This window comes from Hakea prostrata, chromosome 7, assembly GCF_041222555.1.
Source record: "Hakea prostrata isolate BN-2017 chromosome 7, UWA_Hpros_2, whole genome shotgun sequence".
NCBI lineage: Eukaryota > Viridiplantae > Streptophyta > Magnoliopsida > Proteales > Proteaceae > Hakea > Hakea prostrata.
In genome coordinates, this window is record NC_142606.1 from 60,833,060 (window position 1) to 60,858,478 (window position 25,419).

General features: G+C 37.0%; 1 protein-coding gene across 2 annotated transcripts; it reads right to left on the reverse strand.

Moving 5' to 3' along the window:
- Nucleotides 1–6,156: 6,156 nt before the first annotated feature.
- On the reverse strand, nt 6,157–13,148 carry ATH1 (homeobox protein ATH1). 2 transcript variants are annotated; one of them, XM_089163057.1, is made up of 7 exons: nt 11,258–13,148; nt 10,685–10,756; nt 8,796–9,397; nt 8,131–8,648; nt 7,450–7,802; nt 7,103–7,163; nt 6,157–6,950 (listed from the first exon to the last, which is right to left on the reverse strand). In XM_089163057.1, the coding sequence occupies exons 3-7, from the start codon at nt 9,388–9,390 to the stop codon at nt 6,786–6,788; spliced, it is 1,692 nt and encodes a 563-aa protein (XP_089019183.1). In that variant the 5' UTR covers nt 9,391–9,397; nt 10,685–10,756; nt 11,258–13,148; the 3' UTR covers nt 6,157–6,785. The 2 variants fall into 2 exon arrangements, with proteins under 2 accessions (XP_089019183.1, XP_089019182.1); XM_089163056.1 differs by having other exon boundaries at nt 6,163–6,950; nt 8,131–9,397.
- Nucleotides 13,149–25,419: the final 12,271 nt, after the last annotated feature.

The window sequence follows — 25,419 nt, forward strand, 5'->3', positions numbered from 1 at the left end:
TAACAAAAAATGTAGTATCATGATTTTTTGAACATATGGATTAGGAATCAAATTATTCTGATCTGTATAAAAGAATTTATGATCATTTTCTTAGGATTTCATAAATCTTGTTTCTGAGTGCACCTGATGATACAAATATCGCAACTTCCGTATTGCTCTCATGTTTAATTGTCCCTAGAATCAAATACTTTCAATTTGTATCCAAGAAAAAAAACTTAATTTTTTCAGTTGGAAGATAACCAGCGGCCCGGGGGCTGCCAACGCGCGCCACCCCCACCCACCCCCCACCCCCCCCCTACCCATCTGTTTTTAATTTAATTCTTCTGTCCCGATCCGAAACCCATATTTACAGATTAAAATCATGTTACTTCTATGAGAGGCAATCTCGGTTTCATCATTCAAACATCAAAACCCATTCCCAACCCCATTCCTATCTCATGCAGTATATTTTCTCTTTAAAAACTGATGTGTCAGAGATTTCACAACCCATTCCCAAGATCCCAGCTCTTGCGAGGCTTTTCATTTTAGATTTAGTGTGGTTCGTGCGCAAAATATTTCTCATAACAAAAAATGGTAGTTTCACTTCATGATTTTTTGAACATATGGATTAGGAATCAAATTATTCTGATCTATATAAAAGAATTTATGATCATTTTCTTAAGATTACATAAATCTGTTTCAGAAGTGCACCTGATACAAATATCTCAACTGAAAGCCAATTCTGTATGCTCTCATGTTTAATTGTCCCTAGAATCAAATACTTTCTAATTTGTATCCAAGAAGTTATGACCATTTTATAGAGATAGAGACACATGTACGGCCCTGTTGATGGGTCTGATATCTATAAATATCTCTATATTGTACATCTCAAACATAAAATTGAAATATTCTATCTCCTTTCTTAATATGGTATCATCTGTGGTTGTTGACTTCTCTCTCTTTCTTTCTTTCTTCTATTTGAAGTTTTTCTCTATTCGACGTCTTTCTCTTTTCGAAGCTTTTCTAATGGCGTCGTCTTCTTCCTTCAACTCTCTATTTCCATATCCAAGTGCATCAAACATCACCAATTTTGTGACTGTGAGATTAACTTCTGACAATTATCTCTTGTGGGAAACTCATATTCGATCCTTCATTGAAAGCCAAGATTTGTGGGGTTTCGTCGACGGTGAAATTCTAGGGCCTGATCGTCTTCTCAAGAATGTTGTTGGTGCCGAATATATCAATCCGTCGTATAAAGCTTGGCTCAGAACTGATAGACTTGTGAAAGCGTGGATTACAAGAACCTCTAAGAGAGAGAGTTCTTGGTTTGGCAATCGGTTCGTCGTCTTCTTTCAATTTGTGGAAAACTCTCTTGGATGCCTTTTCTCAGGTTTCTTAAGCACAAGAGTTTGAGCTTCTCTAGCAACTCCATTTCTTGCGCAAGAAAGATTCAACACTTCTTGCTGATTTCTTGATTCGATTCAAGACCATCTGCAACCAACTAGCTTCGATTGGAAAATTTGTTGCAGATCAACACAAAGTATTTCTCTTACCCACAAATTTGGGATCTTCTTATGATTCTTTTGCTACAACTATGCTAAAACCCCCTATCCCTTCATATGTTAAGATTATTCCCTTGCTTCAAAGCCACAACCTGCGAAATAGAGGAATTCTGGGTGACTCTCCAAATTTGACAATGGCTTTTTTTGTTCAGACCGTAAAGAAAGATGGTGATGGTCATTATGCTAGAAATTGGTTTAGAGGAGGGGGTAGATTTGGCCGTGGAGGTTGGTCTTCTGGTTCTTTTTCTTCCCAGAATCGGGGTTTTCACAGTTTACTCAATCTGATGTTTCTGACAAAGAAAATCAAGACTCTGCTTCTGCTCATCGCTCTGTCATTCATTGTCAAGTGTGCAAGAAGTTGGGGCATGATGCTCTTCGATGTTGGAATCGTTTCGATCACACATATCAAGCTGGGTCTATGCCGAAAGCTTTGGCAGCAATTCAATTGAATGATTCTCAGGATAATCGGTGTTCCTAGACTCAGGAGCCAAAGATCATGTCACCTCTAATCCAGGTAATCTTTCTTCAATCGTTCCTCTTAATAATTCCTCATCTTTTATGGTTGGCAACAGTGCTCGTCTTCCTATTACTCACAAAGGTTCTGCTACTGTGAATGTTGGGAATTCCGTGATTCCTTTGCATGATGTTCTGGTAGTGCTTGCTATTAAGAAAAACTTAATTTCTGTTTCAAAATTAACAATTGATCTTGGGTGCTTAGTTGAGTTTATTGACTCTGGGTTCTCTGTTAAGGATCCTCACAGCCGAGTAACATTGGCATCGAGGATTAACCGGGATGGATTGTATGCTTTGACAATGTTGGTGTTGTTTCAGAACATAAGGATCTCTTTTCCTCTCGTTTTTATGTTGCTTTAAAGGACACTTGGCATCAGCATTTAGGCCATCCCTACCCCCGTAGTACTAGTTTCTTGAAGACTAATGGTTTGATTTGTGTGAGTTGTAAATCTCGGCATCTTAGTAGTAGTTGTCAGATGAGTAAAAATTCCAAACTTCCCTTTGTTAGTTCTTTCACTAGATCTTTTGCCCCTCTTGATAGAGTGCATTGTGACTTATGGGGCAAAGCACCGGTATCTAGTGTTCAGAAATTTTGCTATAATGCTCTCTTTGTTGACGATTTTTCTCGCTATACCTGGTTGTTTCCTCTTTGGCATAAGTCTGGATTCTTTGATAGTTTTCTTCAATTTAAAGCCATGGTAGAGGCACAATTCAGCTCCAATATAAAAGTTTTTTAGTTTGATGGAGGTGGTGAATTTAGTCTTGGGAAGTTTCAGAAATTTTTAGCTGACAATGGGATTGTTCATCATGTATCTTGTAGAGGTACTCCTGCTCAACATAGCATTGTAAAGAGAAAACACAGGCACTTGATTTAATTGGGTTTAGCAATGCTTTTTCATGGTTCTGTTCCTTTATGCTTTTGGGTTGAGGCATTTTTGACTGCTGTATTTTTTATTAATCGTCTGCCTTCACAAATGCTTGGTATTGAAGACTCCTTTAAATTTCTTTTTTGATAAAGATCCACAGTACTCTGTTTTAAGAGTTTTCAGGTCTACTTGCTTCCCATACTTGAGACCTTATGCAAAACATAAATTTGATCCTCGATCAATTTTATGTGTAATTTTTGGATATAGTGACAAGCATATAGGGGTATCGGTGTTACCGTCATGCTACTGGTAAAGTTTATATTTCAAGGAGCATAGTTTTTTATGAAGCTTCTTTTCCGTTCAGCTCTACTGCAAATTCTGCATTTTCTGGAAATTCTGAGTTACATATTAGTGATTTTGGTGGATGGGTTTCTTATAGAGATGATTCTCTTGATTCTAGTAATGATGTGGTAGTTGCTGTGGGTAGTCTTGATAATTCTGTGCATATAAAACCATGGTTTGATGATATGAGTGTCGTGGTTCTGGTGTCTTCTCCAGTGCCGATTGTTTCTGCCCATGACGATTCTGCTCCTGTGGGTCAACTAATAATGTTTTGGGTATAAAAAATTCCATGAATAATGTTTCAAATGGGGTACCAAATTTTGGATCGAGTGGGTTTACCAATCTTAATGAAGACAATTCACATGGACTTTCTAGATTTATTCAGCATTGGTCTATTCAAAATGAGATTACTATACTTAATCCTACTACTATAGTTCAGCCCATGGATAATAGCACAACTCAATAGAATTCTGCTTCTTCACCAGTCTTATAGCCCAACCACACACTGACTCACCTCATTCAATGGTTACCCGATCTAGAGTTGGAGTTATAAAACCCAATCCAAAATATGCACTTCTTGTTGTTAGTATTCCACGTGAGCCTCATACAATCAAATAAGCATTGGCTCATCCTGGATGGTTTTTAGCTATGAAGGAAGAGATGAGTGCTTTGGATCAAAATAAGACCTGGATTTTAGTTCCTCGTACTGCTCAAATGAATGTGATTAGCTGTAAATGGATTTTTGAGTCAAAACTCAAGGCCGATGGGTCTCTCGAAAGACTAAAAGCCAAATTAGTTGCAAGGAGTCTTACACAACAAGAGGGGGTAGATTTCTTTGAAACCTTCAATCCTGTGATAAAACTTGGTTCTATTCGGCTTGTCTTAAGCATTGCAACTATGATGAGATGGCCGATTTGACAATTAAATGTCAAGAACGCTTTTCTTCATGGTTTCTTGACAACACCTATTTATAATTTTATATGACCCAGCCACCTGGGTTTGTGGACCCGGCTAAGCCTCACGCAGTATGTAAATTACAACCGTTTGTTGTATGGGCTACGTCAGGCTCCAAGAGCATGGTTTGATCATTTTAGCACATTTCTTCTTGAGTTTGGTTTTGTTTATTCGGCTTTTTATAGTTCGTTGTTTGTCTATCGGGCTAATGGGAAGGTTTTGTTGCTTCTCCTCTACGTCAATGACATTGTTTTAATCGGGAATGATATGGGTTTCGTGATGGATTTCATCTCCCAACTTAGTACACCTTTTTCTATGAAATATTTGGGCTCTTTACATTACTTTCTTGGGATTGAAGTGGCTACTACATCATCTGGGCTTTTCCTCTCCCAATCTAAATATGCACGAGATTTATTACATCATTCCTCTTTGGAAGATGTAAAGCCCATGCCCACACCATTATGGTGTCTCAAACTTCTTCTACTACTATTGAATCTACTCCTTATCCAAATGTCACAACTTTTCACAGTTTGGTTGGGAGCCTTCAATATTTGACTATGACACGGCCAGATTTATCTTATGTTGTAAATTCAGTATGCCATTCGATGCATTGGCCTACTATGAGTGATTTTTCACTTCTAAAGCACGTATTACGCTATGTTAAAGGCACTACTGATTTGGGCCTTCAGATTCATAATCATAGTTCATTTATTCATAATCATAGTTCATTTCCAGATCTATGGATTTTTCGACGCGGATTGGGCTGGTTGTCCCACTACTTGAAGGTCCACGACTGATTATTGCACATTCCTAGGCAGCAATTGCATCTCCTGGAGTGCTAAGAAACAACCTACGATTTCTCGATCAAGTACCAAGGTTGAATATCGGGCTATGGATTCTACAACAGCTGAGTTGACTTGGCTTAGTTTTCTTCTTTAAGATATTGGCATACTTCATTCATCTCCAACAATTTTATATCGTGACAATATGAGTGCTCTTCATATGACAATCAATCATGTTTTTTATGGACGCATAAAACATATTGAATTAGACTATCATTTTGTTCGAGAGAATGTGGCCCTTGAACATTTGATCACTCGTTACGTATCTACTAATCGTCAACTAGCTGATATTTTTACTAAACCTCTACCTTGCAAAGAATTTCAGATTTTATGTACCAAACTAGGTTTGTTTACCGACCTAGTTTGAGGGGAGATATAGGGATAGAGACACGTGTACGGCCCTGTTGATGGGTCTGATATCTACAAATATCTATGTACTATACATCTAAACATATAATTGAAATATTTTGTTTCCTTTCTTAATACATTTCCCTAAAGCTAATGCAAACATGTGCTTTGTGAACATTACCTTTTGTTATGTTCAACCTCAAATTTATGCCTTCACTGATATATTTTGATGGGCATCGATAAGTCATTTTTCATAAGATGTGAAGGAAGCAAAATCAGCCGAACCCCATCACCCATCACCCATTGCGATCTTTCTCTTTCTCAATGGGGATGCCCACCGTATGGTATGACCCAACCCAATATATCAAAAACTCAATAAATAATTACCTTACATCCTCTCTTAGGATCATTGAGAGATTCAGGAAATTTTGTCTCAAGGTTTTAAGTGAGATTTGTAAGCATTTTGTCAATTTGATGAGAGATTCACCATAATCTTCTTCAAAACACTGTAAAAATTCTTCTTCGTTCATAGACATAACACTTCGCACTCGTTGCATTAGCGTCTGAACCATGTTAAATCTCTGTATTGCTTCATTTATTTTCATTTTCATTTGTGATTTCTTCTTGTTTGTTTTAACACCTATGGGATTTTACTCTTTATGCTCCTTGCTATATCCTTGAGATGAAAACTGTGTCTGCCCATTGCTGTATCCTAGAGATGATGCTTGGTGATAACTTTATCAAGCATTCCATCTCCGTGCCAAATGCTCAGAAGCTCAGATGATGGTTCAGGTGGATGTAGTTGCATCTGCACATGGCTGGGCTTCTTCAATCTTTCATCAATACTGTTTCGACATGCAAATTTGCAAAATTTAACTCAGCCCCTGAAACAAGCTCATAAACCAACATGGTGAGGCCTAGAAAGGGAAGCAATTTCTTTCTTCCAAGGCAGTAGTACCTCAGATGAAATATCGCTCACCTATCCCCAAGATTCAGGCAAGAATGTATCTTTTCATTTGAATGAACATGCAGACTAGATCGTGAACAAGGTTGATAATTAATTTGCCATCATTCAAAGTCCAATACTGATGTTGTAATTAGCATTACAAATTTAGTCTAAATGAGCCAAGCATAACACATTATGTATAAAAATTAATCATCTGAAATTACAAAGCAGTGTGCAAAGCCTAAGCTTTGAAGCTGAATGATCAAGTTTACAGAGCCCCATCTTTCTTTTTTCCTTATCACTTGGATATCCTTGTTCTCAAGTGAACCAGTTGAGTGAAATCAATTTTGCTCAGCCATTAATAAGAGCCAAGTACAGCAAAAGAAGCAAATGGACAATGAAGCAATTTCCTAATACACTGCAGTCAGTTCATTCATACTCTCTTATCATCAATTCTTAATTGGTTTCTATGAATGCTATAATTACTATTTGTTCCTTCTCCAGCCCTTCCGCCCTTCCTCATGTTCATTTCGGAGTACATTTCTTCTATCATTGGCTTCCAGAGGCGAACCCGTGCATTTATAAACCAGTTGGAGACCTGAACATAAATGCATAGAAAAGAGATCAAAGAAAGAACTCTTCCAGGCATACAGCAAAGTATGGTATAAGAACTATGTAGGTTCTTTCCCCTCTTTCATGAGAAGATGTGGCAAGAGCAAGTATTCATAGTTCATGGTAGTCGAAAAATACCTGGCTTCTAGTCAATCCACTACGAATTGCAAGTAAATGCTTCTCTGAATCTTTCGGGTACCTGGAAATCCATTATGTTTAACGAAACACTTTAGACCCCTTCACATCTGAGACTGTTATTTCAGTAAAACCTATTGATTCCTTTACTGATAGAACTCCTACATCATGGACCATTAGCTATGCAGCATATGATCAGACATGAAGCAGGGTGGAGTCCAAAATTCAAGGCTCCTGGCAAGGAGATCAATCCTATTAAAAATTAAATGCTCCAAGCCAGCACCTGCAAACACATATTATGACAAGTGCTGAGGAAAAAGGCTCCTAACCAATCTTGAAAGGGAACTCACGGATGAAGGAAGTTTTGAAACATCCATGCCCGCAAAACAGCGACAGATTTTTCTGGTAGCCCTCTTTGTGGTCTCCAAGTTTGATGATCCCTGCTCCTCAGCTGCTGGAGAGCCCATTGCTTTTGAATGAAAGCTGAATTGAAAGATGTCACCTCTCTATTATGTCCACAGCTGAGATTTTCCCCAATTGCAAGGATTTGATTGGTGATTCTCTCCCTCAGGCTATTGTATAAAAGGTTGACTTTTTGAAGTGCAAAACGAGCATGCATCTGAGGGTCCAGCTCAGTTGAAGCAAGAAATGCAGAATTTACCGTATGGATCTCATCCAAACAATGGTTGTATCTTTTATCAACCTGAACATTCAAAAAATGCGATTAAATTATATTTTTATATAAAATGAGATTATACCAAAACCATCAAAATGTTTTAAATTTGGACCAGAACAAGTAAAAACCGGCTAACATGGCAGCATAACCCTAAAACACTAGAGTGCTCTACCATTTTTCTGAAGTAATCGTGAAGAAATGTCATGAACAAAAATGATGTATATTTTCCTCAAAGGCCTTCTAGCATGTTCAAAATTAGACAAGCACAGTGACTCACTAAATTCCTTGTCTGTATATCTGATTGTCTACCACACCTATAACAGGAAGACAGAATAAATACAGAAGAGACAGATACCAGTTCAAGCAGTGCCTGCAGTTCAGTTTTCTTTGCTTCATTATCCTGTCTTTGCGATGTGATCTTAATTTCCTTTGATCTGACTGCTCCAGCAGAGTATTGAGATTCATCAGAATCCACAGAAATCTCTCTCATATTGGAAAATTTTGAATCCTTTGCCCAATTCTGAATCCTCTCTGGTGAATAGAAAATTTTGTCTAGATTTTCAAGTGAATAGCTTGCAATTTCAGTGAGAATTTGCTGAGCAACATGGAGATATTTTGATCCAGATAAAATATGCGAGAACTGGAAAAGTTTATATGAACCATGACTCAGAGAAAGCTCCTTACTCTTGCTACAGGTTTTCTCTGAATCAAATCTCACTCCCAGCCCAACCTCATCCAGAGACTGCTGAGTAGAACTAGAGCAGCTTATTTCCGAGCACTGACGTGGAATGGCGAGCGCCGTTGTAATAGATGGTTGGCATGTGGCAAGACTTAGAGACAGATCACTAGGCATACAGTAGGAGTATGAATCATCTGCACTGCAGTTGGCTTTGTTAGAAGTTGTAATCCATGCATTGGGTCCTAAGCAACCCACAGACCGATATGGCTCACAAATAGTATTCATCAGAGTTTTCATACCAAGCTGTTCACCATCCAGAATCTTATTGACATCCCACTTACCATCCAATTGTCCTGGCAAGCTGCTGTCCCTGGATGCCATAAACTCCACATCATCCTGTCTTCTACCATATTCACCATTCACAGAAGCTATAAATGATGAATCTGCTGTGTTGTAGCCATTTGAATCAAAAGTCCTTAAATCCCCCAGTGGAAATGTGGTTGGGGTATACATAGCGATGCCATTAATATTTTCATCCAGAGTATTGGCTGTTTCCAAATTGATGGGAATGGATGTAGCAGAGAAAGATGCTCCTCGGCTGAACTGCTCCTGCAACTCATCATTGTTCACAGGATGCAAGCCCCTGACAAGGACACTTCTGATGGCTTGTCTATCAAGCATCAAATTTCTAGACACTGAAGCATCTGAATCAATAAGCCCACTGTTATTTGTAACTGGGAAATCATCATGGAGGTTATTTATTTCATCTACTTGCGAAGTTGGGAGCAAAGGATATCCATCTACTATCCGGCTTCGGCTACTAAAAATCAGTGACTGGATTAGTGCATCTGACAACATACTTGGGGGCATCCCATCTAAAACCATGGGACTTTGATCAGCATTTTCTGGCAATGGGTTGTTTAGGAAGTTCTCCATCTGACAACTGGACAAGAATGAAAATGTTGTGCATCATGTATAACCGCAGCTAAACCATTCTTTGAGGATTGAAGTTATTAGTCAATCACTTGGCAAAGAAAGAGAAAGATTAGTCACTTTAACCAGTACAAAATACTCTGGTTACTATAATGTGATTGGGGTATATTCAGAAACATGAGTTAAATTTACACCCAAGAAATTGTAACACTAAAACAGCCTAAAAACAAATTTCTAACCAGTTGTCATAAGCATTCCCAGTGGATCTCCCCGACAAAGATAAGACATTGGAATATTGAAATTCACTTGACAGTTCTCTCACAAAGGGCTTATGTGCTATAATTGGTATTGTCACTCTCTGCATATGTTGCTCATCAAAATAGTATAAGCCTGGAATACTAAAGACACCAACTGAATAATAGAACAAGCGATGAAAGAATTTGCTGAAAACAAAACATAAACAACAATACACATCTGGGATCATCATCCAGAATTAGAACGTCAAAAGAAAGGATTTCAAATGGCAAAATATTTGCACTAAAATGTGTATTTCATCATAACTGAGCTAACAATCAGACATACTGGATGAATCTTATCCTGCCTTGGAACTCATTGACAACTACAGTTAACCTGATTTACTCCACACATTATCTGAAGGAAGTTACAAAGAATAAAAAAATATTGTTTGGATTGATTCTTTTATTTTTTATTTGTGTTTGGATTGGGTTGGAGTTGTAACAGACAGAAGGAAGGAACCAAGTTATTTTTAGTGGATACGGGAGCAGGAAAACAACAGAAAAACACTCAAAGAATATCAAACAAAAATATTTACTTGAAATGCAACTCTGAATACTGAAAATGCATAGAGCCCATGCCTATCCTGAGAGACTTGAGAAAATTACAGCCATTACAGAAATTTATTGTATCAAATTGAACCCTCAGCCTTTAAAATGTAAATCATCCAGTATTTGCAACTGGATTTTTGAATAAAGGAAAGAATACGAACACTAGCAAGGGATCAAACTGAACTCTCTACCTCTAAAACAAAGATATAATAGCAGAGAGAATTAATCCATTTTAAAGCATGAGAGACACAGAAAAGCATTCCCATGAAGACAGTTTCCAGGCCAAAGAATTCCTAATTTGATAAACTCCAGTGAAGAACTTCAACAGATAGTGATGAGAATAAAAGATTCAGAAATTATGAACTTCAACGGATGAGTTCAGATAAAGACACCAATAACAGTGGTCTAAAGTAGCAACAAAGGCTAGAAAACAGGATTGATCTATAACGTACCTCTCACCATATGCAGGAGAGCACCTTCAACCAGAGAATAAACCAACTAATATGTAATTTCCTCCATAGAACCTGACCCAAGAATATGAAATCATTATTTCCAAGCTTTCATACTTTTATCTCATGACCAAACTCCAAACTTTCTTGAAAGGAACATACATTTGATTGATGTTAAAAGTAGGCTCCCAAAGTGAACTCAAAAACATGAACACACAGGACTCTTCGTTTTCCTTTTCCTCCAAACAGTCAAATCAAAAGCCAAAAAGATGTGTGTCTCTTTACCATCTTTAGCTTACTTTTTGGTTCATCACAAGATTGATTTTTCCTCCCCAAACCCAAAAATACATAAGATTTTGGCTTCAGAGGCCAAAGGACTCCATGCATTTTACTAACCCATAATCAATGCAAAAGATTCTCTCTCTCTCTCTCTCAAAAATTAGAGAAATTATCAAGAGGCCAATAAAACAAAGAGAAATTACTGAAGGGATTAGAATACAAATTAAAAAGGAAACGATGGGAAAAGCAGAGGAAGGGGTCGAAAAAGCCAAAGAAAAGCAGGAAAATTAAGTTTACCTTTACAAATCTGTTCAACCATAATTTAACTTCACCACGCAGATAAATAACGTTACAAAACTAGCCAAAACAGTACTCTACTGCGGTACTGCCTCATTTATGTGCCTTTGACCATTTTACCCCCACTTTTCCTTTGTCGTTCACCATATTCCCGCTGCAATCCTTCTGCCACGTCATCTGCATCTTCAACTTTCTACCCAAAAAAAAATATTCTGCATCTTCGCCCAGCAACAATGGGATTGTTCTTCTATCCTGCAACTCCTTTTAATTTTTTGCCGTTTTTCTCAGGCTGAAATAAGGGCTGCAACAACAAGACCTCTTAATAATTTCACCCATTATTAAGAGTTCAAACTAAAACTTCAAACGTAACCACTCAAGTCAGGAATTTCCCCAAAATCTAGAACCGTGAAGAACCACCACCACGTCCTCTGCCCATAATATCTTTCACCAAATCAAGGCCAAGATCTAGTGCAGCAGCAATGGCAAAACTACTCCCTCCTTGATCGCTTTAAAGCATTCCAAAAATCCCTTATAATCTGGCCCCAATCCGTAACCCTGCTTCCATCACTATTTCTGCACTTGCGATTGTTAGAAAAACTAGAAGTAGAAGAAAGAAACGAATCAATATTTACACGAAAAAGAAATTTCTCTGTTTACAGATTGGACTGCAAGAAGAAGAGCAGCAGGGGCTGAAGAATCGGAATAAAGAAGAAGAATGGTAAAATAGTCAAATGACATCTTTCAATGAGCGATTGCCACTGTTTTGGTTACTTTTGTAAACCAAAACACAGTACTGTCTACTCTTGTTGATCAGAACAATCAAGTAATTTTCCCAAGAAAAGCCTTGCACAATCCAAAGAGGGAATAGAGAGAAAAAGAATCATGGATTTATTAATAAAGCCAGAAGGTAGAATAGCCCGAAGCCACACAAGAATAAAAACAAGCAGATAGAGAGCATTACTCCTCCTGCAGTGCCACTCATTTCTGTTGCAGGCTTTTGAGGGCCCGTCTTTATCTATCTCTCTCCTCTCGTCTTTCTTCCTCTTCGGCTGCTTCTCTGCAATCATCACAAACGAAATATCTGGAATCCCTGTTCAAACTTCTGTTTTTTGCAGCATCACCAACACCCATTTATCAACACTAGTATACTTTTGTATGCTTTCAGACAAATAGCTTTGTGGTACAATGGAATGGGAAAAAAAGCACAATAAAGAAAATAATAAAGAGAGATTTTACTTCTCCACAGGATACAAAGAAAGGAAAGTAAGATGTGGCAGAAAACAGTACTGCTACAGCAGCAGAGTGCGTGGTCAGGATAGAGGTATTTTTGGGTTCTGGGCATTGAACCTTGAACCTTGAAGTCTTGAACGCGAGAAAGAGAGATGATGATGTAAGCACAGCGATACAGGGGCTAAGGCCTGAAAGGAAATCTGGGGTTGGGCTGAGGAAATCTTTGGGCGATCAATTTGGGGCAATCATAAATCAGAAATGCTGCTCAGGCCCTCATCTCATATCAGCTCCAGCTCGGGGAAGTTATTGTGGGTTTTCAGTGTTTGTACGGTGGAAGATTGGAAGTGGGTTCCATCTTGCCTTTCCCTTCTCCTCTCCAAATGGCAAGTGCCCTAATGAGATTGGGAAGCAAGCAAGGAAGGCCTACAAATGTTCATGATACCCTATTCTGCCATTCATCTGCTACAGTGCTTCTGCTACCTGCCTCACATATCTCCATCCATGGACCATGGATGTTTGAAAATTGAAACTTTGAATCCTCTGCAGCATGGCCATGGCCATGGCCACTGTACTACTGCACTAGTAGTCTAGTACTGATCCTGAACCAACCAGAAACGCCGCTCACTGGTCACAAATCAAAACCCCACAATGAGTTCGTCATCTTTCCTTTATATTCAAAAGGAACACTTTTGCGTTTGATTCTTCCAAATAAATAAGAATGGGTCCTTCAAAGTTAAAACTTTACAATTTTCCCCAACCAGTGAATTTTTCTAAATAGATATGTATACAAATTAAATATAAGTTTTTAAATATCTGCAAACTTTTATTTTTTTTATAAAAAGAACGGGATAGAGCAAGACCCAATAGAAAACAAAAAAAAAAAAAAAATTAATTTGGCCCAAACAGTATATCAGCCTGAAAAAATTCTTCTAATTCTGAAAGTGACTTTTGTAGGGTTTTCAAGATTTTTATTTCATCACAGAACATTTTTTAACATCAATCGACTACTTGGTTTCTTTCCCATCTAATGTGGGTAAAATAGAAATATCCGTTTGATATGAATCTTTAACGGATGTCATTAATAATGTTCCTAAACTTTTCTTGGATCTTCGAATAAGAATGAAGAAGCATGATAGCCCTACAGGAGTCGGATTCCATTTCAATAGTGCCCCCATATTGAGAACAATATCCAATCCTTCTTTCAATGTCAAAAGTCCAGCTTCTAAAACTTCATTACACTGTACATTTTTTATGAATCCGCCTCAGAAAGCTCCACTACGGTCATTAATGACTCTTCTCACTTGAATAATTTGACCTTGTTTGACAATGGAGGCGTCAGTATTGTATTTAAACCAACCCTTTGGTGGTTTAGACCAATTGCACTTCTTTGTAATACTTTGTGGTTTCTGTACTCACGTTGTAGGTTTGGATGAGTTTGAAATTTAAGAATTTAGAAACTTTGTATTCAAAAATCTAGAAAAATATTCACACATCTCTTGGTTAAAAATTTATAAAAATTAAAAAAAAATTCAAATAAGTAACTTAAGTATAATCAGTCGAAAAGGGTATTACTATAATCTCACCCTATTAGTAATCAAACAGATTCGGATACCTCTAAACATATACGAATATGATTTTGAGAGTGAATTTCGACCATCCATTTACACTCCTACGCCATCCTTCACCCGTTAATGATCGTATACAATTTAGTGTTTAAACTTAGATTAATTTTTCAATATTACAATATTATCCTAGAGGGGAAAAAATGACCATAAATCAAATTGCCATATCATGCTTAAATCAAGCTTCCTTCTTCCTTCTTCCTCCTCCTCCACCTCCCCAAGTCTGGTTATAGATTTATTAACTTAAATGCCGAAAGAAATGTGCCTGTCAGTGAATGGTCAATCTCAAGGGTTTGTCCTTAGTAATTTCATATTAGGTTTTCAGGATGAATATGTCAAGTGCGGTTAAAAAGGTAAATTTATTCTTATTTTTAACAGAAAGAAAAAAATCAGAGAAATCTTCTAATAAAAGTCCAAGACTATTTTTGTAAAGTGACAAAAATACCCCCATTTTATTGGCGTGAAATACCTACTATATCTTTTAATTTAAAAAACGATTTTTTTGAATGAAGAAGAGAATTCAATACAAATACTATTAACCCTAGAACCAAGTCACATTATCTCAGCAGGTTGAGTTCATAATATTAGTTGATTCTTTTAATCAAAGGAATATATTAGACACTTCACATTATTGAAAAAAAAATTTAATAATTTATTGATAAGAGGTTTATTTGATATTTGATTTGTTTTGGAATGACATTAATATTAAAGGATAAAGCTGATATTTGATTCATTTGCCATAACTAACTACGTTAGGTCTATCTTTGATATGAAGATTTGTATTGAATTCAGACACCAAAAAAAATAATTAATTAGAACTGTTTTTTTCTTGTGATAAAAATGGAGATGAACTAGAATCTCTTTCAAAGATGTTGACATTATAACGTGAAATACATGTACTGTCCCTGTTGAAAAGCTTGCTTACCTAACAGGACTAGTGAACAGTGAAAATCACTATTCCACATTTTCCATTGGAAATTAGATTTTTTTTTTTTTTTTTTCTTTTTTCATGGGTAAGACCAGTGGATCTGGTTCTTCTCAAATTTTTTGTTCATTCCAATTCCTTTCAACCTTCACCCTCAAACAGAAAATGGTGGAGTCCACTAGAACATCTTAGACAGAGGTAAGGTTCGTCTGGAGGTCATCTTATCTCTATTTGTGTAAGGTTGAACAAAGTTGGGACCAATAGATTGTTAAAGAAATCTCCAATATAAGATAACTATTGGTAACTAAGTCGAACTAAATTCAATAGAAAAAACTAAATTTCCACTAGTAAAATCATGATAGTCACAGAAAAATTTATGGATATATTTTTTTGATAATTGCCTTCAAGAGTCCGATCTACTAATGGTGGTCTAGGTTTTCTCTTCAACAAACTGTCCTACATAATTTAGTTTCCAAATGACTGCAACTCCCCCTGACCAATGCTGTCATAGGTGCCAACTGGCCTAAATTGTTCCAAGTGCTATGCACATTGTCAACTATCTATTGGCTTAGAACCTCTCCAGCTTATTCACATAAAAGAAAAGTGAGAGCATAGAAGCCCTTCGAGGCATTTGGTCGAACAGGGAATAGCATGAGTTCCGCTTCCTATATCCCCTACAGGTAGGATTGAGAAATTAACGAGCTCTTGCAGGGTTGTTTTTATGACTCCTTTCAGCTACAGTGACTATCAACAACCACCATTAATCCTTTGTTTTTCAAATTTCAAACTATATGTGGTGCACCTCATTTATTCCCACTTTCTGAAGTCTATCGGTGTAGTATGTATCCAGTCAGTGGTTAAAGCCCCCTCTTGTTTTCGAGATAAACTTCCTTGCCTTTGTCTCTATGTTGTTATTTTTCTTCTAGTTTTTGCAAGTTTTGCTCCTCTTGTCTTCGGTAGAACTTGGTTTTGTTGGGTTCTGATTCTTCTTTCTCGGAGGTCTGTTGGGCAACGGTTCCTATGGCACATATGAGGAGACAGCTGAATGCAGGTGGTTATCGATACCAGTCGAATGCTTCTGCAAGAAATGTGTCAAACCCTTCGGCGAGGGAAAGGAAGGGGGCAAAGGAAGGCTACAGGGGTAATACAAGCAACAAGGGGTGGAAAGAAGCGGGATCTTCTACTTTCTCAATGCCATGCTTGAGCTCTAAAACCCTTTATGGGAAGGTGATCGGTGAAAAGAACGAAGTAGTATCGGAGACCTGTTGGAAATTGGTCGAACTTTGGGTGCCTCTTGGAGAAATAGATATCTCTATAATAGGTAGAGATGGTTTTCATGCGATTTTTGCCATGGAGAACAACATGAATGAGGTGATGTCAATGGCTCCTTGGTGGATAGCTAATGGGATGTTACATTTGGTGTTAGAGCCTATACCTAAGGTTAGAGGCGACATTGTTCTTCCTCCATTACCGATCTGGGTGCAATTACAAGGAATACGGTTTGATTCTTAAAACTGCTAATGAGCTGGGGAAAGTGGTGGACATTCAACTAGAGGTTGAGGAAATGAAGCTTCCTAAAGGGTTTGCAACAATTAAGGTAATGCTTAACATCAATCATATGGTGAAGCTCTACACCCAAATCAAAAGCAACAGTGATGAATGGGTTCAAGCCAAGTTGATATATGAACTTCTTTTCATTTGTGAAGTCTGCGGGAAGATCACCCACTCTAATGGGTGGTGTCCTTCGATAGATACAAAAGGAAATCTCTGTCTTGTTTTGAGGAGAAGATCTACAAAGATCTAATCACAAAACCAATCAAATTTGGGAACAATCGAATGATGTCAACAAAAGCTCTTGAAAATGCGGTGGAAGAACCAAAGAATGGCATTCCCCAAGTCTTTCCCAGGTCTTTCTATATTATAAGTACTCTAAATTCTTTTTATTTTTGCATTGTGCTCTTTATTTCTATTATTGTGCTGTGATTAATAGTTTGTGAAAAAAGTTTAATTCTAAATCTAGGAATAGGTTCTTTGCTTAATCATGTTGAATTAGTATTTTTTTTCATTGGTTTCATATAAATAGTTCTATATGAAAGTGCTAAGTTGGAAATTGTTGAGTTTTTCTTTCTTCACTTTCCCTTTCTGGATTTTTTTGTTTTTGGATATTCTCTTCAAATGTACTATTGATTTTTTTCATTGGGGATATAGGAGGTGGAAACTTATTTGTGAAAATTGGAATACAACTCTAAGTTATTTTTTGGTATTCTTGTTTATCATGAAGTTCATGACGTGAAATGTGAGGGGAATTAATGGAAAATTTACACAATAGTGCTTTAAAAAAACCCTAAAGAAGCATATACCAAATCTTGTTTTTCTTTGTGAAACAAAATGCTAAGAGCACTCTCTCTTTGTTGCTCAAAAAAGAAGTTTGTTCAATCAGTATTTAGTGACAAGTCATGAAGGAAGTGTTGGCTCTAAAGGGTTGAAGGGAGGGATTTTAATTCTTAATTCTATCAATTGCAAAGCTGAGGTGATTCATATGGATCAGTCAATGTTCTTTATTCGATGTTGGGTGAAGGAATGCAATTATGTTGTGTGTTTCATTTATGCCCCCCTAGTTATTCGGATAGAAAGGGGTTTTGGTCACAATTGGCTTCCAATCTACAAAAAATTTGGAACCATATGTGATTGTGGGGGACTTTAATGAATTGTTGGATGCCAAATACAAAATTGGGGGGGGGGGGGTGTTTCGAGCATCAAGTGCTTTGCTAAGGTTGAAAGCAATCATCAATGATGAAAACTTGGTAGAAGTTACGGCACCGAAATGTTCGTTTACTTGGACGAGTAAACAAAAACCTCCCAATCTAGTAAAGGAAAAACTAGATCGGATTTTCTCGTCACCTAGATGGATAAGTTGTTTTCCGAATCAAGAGGTTGAAAAATTACATGTGATTGGGTCCGACCACAATCCTTTGGTTCTCAAACCCTTGGGTGTTACCACTTTCAATCGAAAGTTTTTCCACTTTCACAATGCATGGTTCTCACACCCTAATTTATCTCTAGATCTATAGACTGCATAGTTAAAAAATATGGATCTCCCTTTCAATGAGAAATTGGCTATTTTGTCTCGATTTTTGAAAAATTGGAACATTTCGGTGTTCGGCCTTGTGGATAACATTTTCTATAGTACATCTCTTGAAGTTGACATCTTGGAGCAGTGTGGGAATCCGGATTGGAGTCTCATTTAGGAAAAGAAAAAGAGGATGGCATGGGCTCTCGAGGCTGAAGAAATGTTTTGGTTTCAGAAGTCTCAAGGTATGTATATTATGGATGGGGATAGAAATACTAGATTTTACCATCAGTAAAATAAATCTTCACAAAAGTGGAATATCTGTCATTGAGGACGATAGGAAAATCTTTTCAAACCCGAGTGAGATTGCTAGAGTTTTTGCAAATTATATGAAAAAATTCTTCCAATCTTTAGAGTTTTTAGACCCATATTTTATTAAATGTCTTTTTCTACCCATTAACCTAGAAGTTAGGTCTCTTTCTGAAGTACCCAACCTGATAGAAATTAAGAATGCGGTGTTTTCCCTGAGACCCCCCACAAAGCAACTAGGGATTGATAGATTCAATGGTTTTTTTTTTTATCAAAAATATTGGGATCTTATTAGTGATGACGTGTTCAAATTTGTATATGTTCTTTTCTAATGGTGTCCTACCTCATGGTGTTAATCACACTCTTTTGTGTTTTATCCCAAAAAGGATAATGCAACATTTGTCTCTGATTTTAGACCCATTAGCCTATGTAATGTGTCGTACAAGATATTTGCTAAGATTTTGGCCAAAAGATTGAAAGGTTCTTTACCCAGTATAATCTCCCCCAGTCAAGGGGCTTTTGTGGCCCAAAGACAGATCATGGACAGCATCATGATGGCTCATGAAATCTTTCATTATATGCACAAAACACGCTCTAAGAAAGGTTTCATCGCTTTAAAATTGGATATGTTTAAGGCCTATGATAGGGTGGATTGAAGCATTCTAATCAAACTCTTTCATTTCCTTGGGTTTGACAAAAAGTGGTGTAAGCTCATTAGCGAATTAATCTCGTCTCCCAATTTTTCAGTCAAAATTAAGGGATCCCCTTACTCATGGTTTTCGGGATCACGTGGTCTGAGACAAGGGTGCCCTCTTAGACCCCACATTTTTCTACTCATAATGGAGGTATTATCACGTCTCTTAGATGAGTACCGATCCTTTAAGCTCTTGAGTGGAATAAGAGTTGGGAGGGGCGCACCAGAAATATCCCACTTGTTTTTTGCAGATGACACTTTCTTATTCTGCAAAGTGGACACAAAAGAAGTTTTGGCTCTTAAAGTGGTACTGGAATTATTTGCGGATTTGACGAGAGCAGGAGATTAATTTTAAAAAAAAATGGAGCTTATTTTAGCAAGAATGTACCCAAAGAAGAAAGAAAAGTGATACTATCAATTTTGAGGGTATCAAAAATCAAAGAAGAGACACCATACCTAGGTTCTAATTTGATGACGGGCAAAGGTAAAGCTAGAACGTTGCAAATTGTGGTTGGATCGAATATCTAAGAAACTGGCAATTTGGAAGGCGACTAACTTATCATTTGCAAGGAGGGGTGTCTTGATGTAGGCATCACTTCAATCAATGGTGCTCTACCAAATGCAATGCCTAAGATTCCCCAAGACAACATGCAAAAAAATAGATGCAATTTGTCAGAGATTTTGGAATGGACAACTCCACAAAAACAAGAAATTGAATGTCATTACTTGGGGGAAGTTTTGTCAACCAAAAGCCTTAGGTAGAATGGGATTCTAAAAAATGGAAGACTACAATTCTGCATTGTTATTAAAACAAGGATGGAGACTACTCTCAAACCCAGAAACAATGTGGGTACAAGTCCTTAAAGCCAAATACTTTAAGGAACGAATTATTTTTTTTATCCAAAGGTATCTATAAAAAAGGGGTCATGGATATGGAATAGCATTACAAGCATCATTCCACAGTTAAGGAGTATGGTGACTCGTAAAGTTGGGAATGATCAGAGAACTTCATTTTGGTTCGATCCATGGGTACATCCTCAAGCACACTGCATGACAACAGTACAATATTTCATAAGATGGCCACAACATGCAACAATGGCAAAAGTGGCAAATGAATTACAAAGTTATAACAATGAGATATCTTCAACCTCTTCAAACCCCACCCTTATCATAACATTTCCGATCCCTCTAGCGGATCAAGAAAATTCTTGGTCCTCTTCAATTTCTCCAAATAGATAATTCTCGGTCAAATTGGCCTTTCGTGAAATAGTTAAACAACGTTTCACGTCTCATGGATACCAATTTACGAATTGGTGGAAGCATATGTGGAAATTACCCATACACCCAAAATTTAAAATTTTCTTTTGGCGTGTCTTAAATGCAGGATTATCGGTTTGGGCAAAATTAGCTCAATGGTTGCACACTTAGCCGGAGTGTGCACTATGCGGAAAGGAAGTAGAAACAACATGGCATGTCTCAATCTCATGTGAAAGGGGGAAAAAGAGTTCATGCGGCAGGGCCGTTGGTACTACTCACTTGAAAACTTGAGTGATACATCTCTACTGAGTTTGTGTCAGAATATGTGTTCACAATTAAACAGGGCTAATCTCCAATGGTTTATGTCGGTTTTCACAATATCATGCTATTTTATTTGGAAAGAAAAAAATGACAAGGTGTTTAATCAAAAAATACCCAGTCCCCTCAAGGTGTTAAGAAATCTAAACCACTGGATTAAAGCTTTAAAACTACAAAAGGAGGAAGAAACACTACAACTACCAAATGACATCATTTGTGTCATACCTCAAGAACTAGAAGAAAATTAGTGCATTAATATACCACAATTTAACAAAAATGTGTTGATATGTGCAGGGATATTTAACTAGCGGCTAGGATCAGTAGGATGGAGCATTGGGATATGCAAACATGGACACCTATAGTCTGTCATTTTGGAAAAGAAATACAAAGAAAATCTTGGAGGCAATGCTTTTTGAGCTACAACTGGGGGTGGACAAAGTAGCAGCAAGTGGGTTAAAGGTAGAAGAAATATAGACTAACAACCAACAATTATTAGCTCTATTACCATGGCTATCAAGAGGAATATGGTCTCTTGGGGAATTACCTATGTTTATGGAACTTGCTAAGACATAAAAAACAATGAAGTATGATAAATTCCCAAACCCAATGCTCCAAACTTGTTTTGAAAAATTTGCAAACATAGCATCTAATCTAATGGATGATTGTAATAGGACAATAATTAACACTTTTGTAAGTGCTTTTAGTTTTAACTAATGAATTTTAATCTTCTTTTATAAAAAAAAAAAATGTCCTACTCAATGTATAGTTCTAGATGTGTATTATTTAATTTGGCTCATGTCAACATCAGCCATAACCAGTTCCAGTATGAGTATCTATTTGTCATAAAGAAATGATATTTTGAATATCTACAGGTATAGGGCAAAGCCCTACCGTATATTCAATTTATATATAAAGCTATCCCCTGAGAATATAGTCAAATTGCATGTTAGCTGGCCTAGACGGAGCACAGTTTTGCAAAGAAACAATGATGTCTTGATCAAGTTCATTTTGGCGCCGCCAAATACAACTATGACATGAATGTGCTTCTAACTTAAGTAATAGCAACCTCCTCTATGGAAGTAAAAAGAACAAAGAAATCTTGAGTTCAAATTGTCCCTCCACACCTTTCCCAACCCATCCCCCTGAGTCTAGATCAGCACCCCGCTGTGGGTGCACATGCCAATGTGAGACACTACCACACATTCAATCTAGGACCCACGTTTGAATATTAATAAAAGAATTCAAAGGTGGGACTCCAGTGAATCTTACATGGATCCCACACCAAATATGTGGTGATTTTAGAAGCATTAGCGGAGCAATATATCCTCCCTCGACGAGGAGGTGATCCGAAATCCAACCCCCTGGTCGAACACTTTCTCGATCCTTGTAATTGGTTTGATGATGACTCAAAATTACAATCATAACATGACTACACTCTAAGTGAAGGCATTTTGCAATAGGTTAACAACACATTACAAAATGATAAAATTAGTGAAATTTTCCACTTAAAATGCATTATCAACGTGGAATGCATAACAAACGCAACCAACAAAAAAAATAAAGAAATTGGTTCGTCGGTTTTTTTTTTCCACTGCTTTTTTGATACTAGAAATCAAATGTCATCGACAAGGGTCAAACCCTAGACCTTTCCATCCACTGAGAAGTATGAATATTTACCATTCAACCAACCCTGCATTGGCTGTTAGGACTTTTTTTGCTTATCTTAATAAAACAAGAACCCCATCACGTGACAAAAGATTTCCAAGCCAGCCTATCCATTCAATGAGCTGACTGAGCAATCAAAGGAGGTGAAATCTATTGTTGCATGCCAAACCCAGCCTTATTTAAATTAGAAACTATTATTTCAATTTTTTTTTTTTTTTTCTTTCTAAAAAGCAGGCCTGGCCAACTCGAATTACTAATATCCCATCTATCTTGCTGGTTGGGCCATCATACATGGTGGCTGTGACCCATGGGCTCCGGCCCAATTCTCTTAAAATTTCATGTCAAACATAATAGTATTAGAGTTTTTTAGATAAACCCTTCCATTTCAATTGAAAATTCGGGCGCACCCTTTTCAAAATTGAAACCTTACAAAGCCCTCTTCCACATTTAACACCATCAAAATGATCATGTAAGAGTTTTTTAATTTGAGGAAAATTTCGGTCATATAATTTGGGGTAAAAACCTTTTGAGAATTTAAATAAATTTATTCAAATGAGGGTAAAATTGTCAAATTAAAGTTAAAACTAATAAAACTTAATAGTATCAAATATGGAGAGGGGCTATGTAAGATTTCAATTTTAAGGAGGGTGCACTAAGTTTCCAATGAAAATGGAGGAGTCTCATGTAAAAAATTCTATTAGTTATGAACTTATGATCAGAAAGAAATTGTTGGCTTTCTTTTCTTTGTTATTGGGAATCTTTCTGTCATATTTGAAGGGCATGCCATCCATTCAATGAATCTTTGGGCAAAATGTCATCATGCGAGACTTGTCGAATCCGGATCATCACCCCTGTCGGGGAGCACAGGGTGCCTCGATGGTTTTACCATCACAAAATCGGTGGGCCCACAGCTGAAAAATATATAAAAAAAAAAAAAAAAAAATTCTCCCATCACCCACCCCTAGGCCCCCTCGTATTTTGGGGTGGAAAAGCCGTCGGGGAGCACAAACGACGGGGTCACAGATCCGGACTCAAACTTGTCCGGATGTCTAGAAAATTTTGAAAGATTTAATGTGAATTATGTCACAACAAGATTCTAATTCCAGGGTTACAATTAGTCCGTAAAAAAACTACTATAATTTCAAACTAAATTGGAGATTTGATATCATCTATAGGTACTAAAAGTAAACACATGTCTATGAGCCAACCACATGTCTCATTTCTACCTGAGTATACTTAACAAGTTGTACCATGTCTAGGTCTTTTGAAATGATACCTGGCCCAACCAATTACCATCCCTAGTGAAGATATATCAATTTCAATGCAGACCCCTATTTTTCTCAATTTCGGGTCAATGACCGTTGACTTGTAGATATTATAATAGTCCCCTCCACCCCAAGTCAGAATTGTCTCTCCTGACAGCCTGATGGTTGTTGACCACAAATTATAGAGGGCCCACAGGGTTAGGGTAATGGGATTTATTTTTTAAAATATTTTATTATTTTTTACTTGTAAACCTAACATTATTTGTGTTTGTAACGCCATCAGAGAAATGATCCACACTCCTCCACCCCCTAATTGGACAACTAACTCACTTGTTTGGATATGAGATAAAGATAATATGTTCTTTAAAAAAAAAAATAATAAAGATAATATGTCATTGTCATAATCTCCAAAATCCTAAGATAAAAAAATCCAATTACACTTGTAAAAGAAAATTTGAGAGTACAAGAAACTTTATCTTGTATCCTTAATTTAAAAATAATTCTACCCAAAAAAAAAAAATTTAAAAATAATCAGTACCCTATCAATGCAGGGTTGGTAGAGTGGTAAGTTCCATACTTCTCAGTGGAGATGTAGTTTAACCCTTGCGGACGACAAGCATCCCCCTGAGGATGTAATTAAGGTGCGCGCAAGTTGGTCCGGATAAACCTTAGATATCAAAAAAGAAGAAAAAAAAACCAGTACCCATCGATGTTCTTCCTTCAAAAGAAAACCTACAAAATTATGTACTTGGTTGAGGGGAATTATGTACTTGATTGAGGGGACATCTCCAATGAACAAGTCAGTGGCCCAATACGTTCTGTGAGCTTGCGGTTCGGTCTAACGGTTCCTAGTCGACCCCAGTTTGGACCGTCTGAAATTGGACACATTATCCCTCATCAAATTATGAAGACTTTTATACTGTAGACTTGAGTTCTCTACACTGGAGATCGAGCCACGTAAAACCTTTTTTTTTTTTTGAAGACTTTTATTAACTGTCAGACTTGAGTATCTATACACGGATAGGATCGAGGTATCCCCACCGGATTCTAATAGTCTAATGAGCTGAGTGCAATCAGATTGAAACCCCACACGTAAAACCTTACTCAATTCTTTTATGCTATTTTCATCACATGAGTTGATGAGTTTTAACATCACTGAACTGTTATAAAGTAAGCTGGCCATGTGTGTTTCAATTTAAAAGACCCCCCCTCTAGCCTTCAAACGGTACCACGTGGCAAAGCCAAATCTGATTTGGCACATCAAAGGTCAAGGAGAGTGACTTTTAAGATGGGAGTGATAGGCAATGGGTTGTCATTTCAAAGGGAACTTTTTGAGTAAGAGAAGATGCTTCTCTGGTCACAACTCACAAGTCCCTCAAGGTGTCATCACATGCCTCCAAATTGCTTTTTTTCTTTTTTATCTCAGGAAAAAAAAAAAATTGCTTTGTCTTTATCCTTCTGGACTGAATTCCTGAGCTGCCAACAAAGTCGACCCAATAAATAAAAAAAGTGGTGGTTACACCAATTTTCTTTCTTGTCTGGTTGTCAAGTTGCTTAATGTTCACAAATTTGGATCATCCATATTATGTCTTTCCATAAGGCTACCTTTGTTTGCTTGGAGTGAAAATATTCTTTAGAAAAAATTATTTTTTTTTAAATTTTAAAAATATATATTGTTTAATTACTTAAAATGGAAAAGTTAGAAACAAATTTTTTTAAATTAAAAAAATTTATTTACTGAGATTTTTATTTTGTCTTTCTATAATTAAGAAATTAAAATACAATATTATTATCATTTAGAAAAAAA

Coding starts and splice junctions, on each gene's coding strand:
- ATH1 (XM_089163056.1), bottom strand. CDS start 9,390: ATGGAGAACTTCCTAAACAACCCATTGCCAGAAAATGCTGATCAAAGT. Junction 7,803..8,130: donor TGCAGGCACTGCTTGAACTG/GTATCTGTCTCT, acceptor TTGAATGTTCAG/GTTGATAAAAGATACAACCA. Junction 6,951..7,102: donor GTGGATTGACTAGAAGCCAG/GTATTTTTCGAC, acceptor ATTTATGTTCAG/GTCTCCAACTGGTTTATAAA.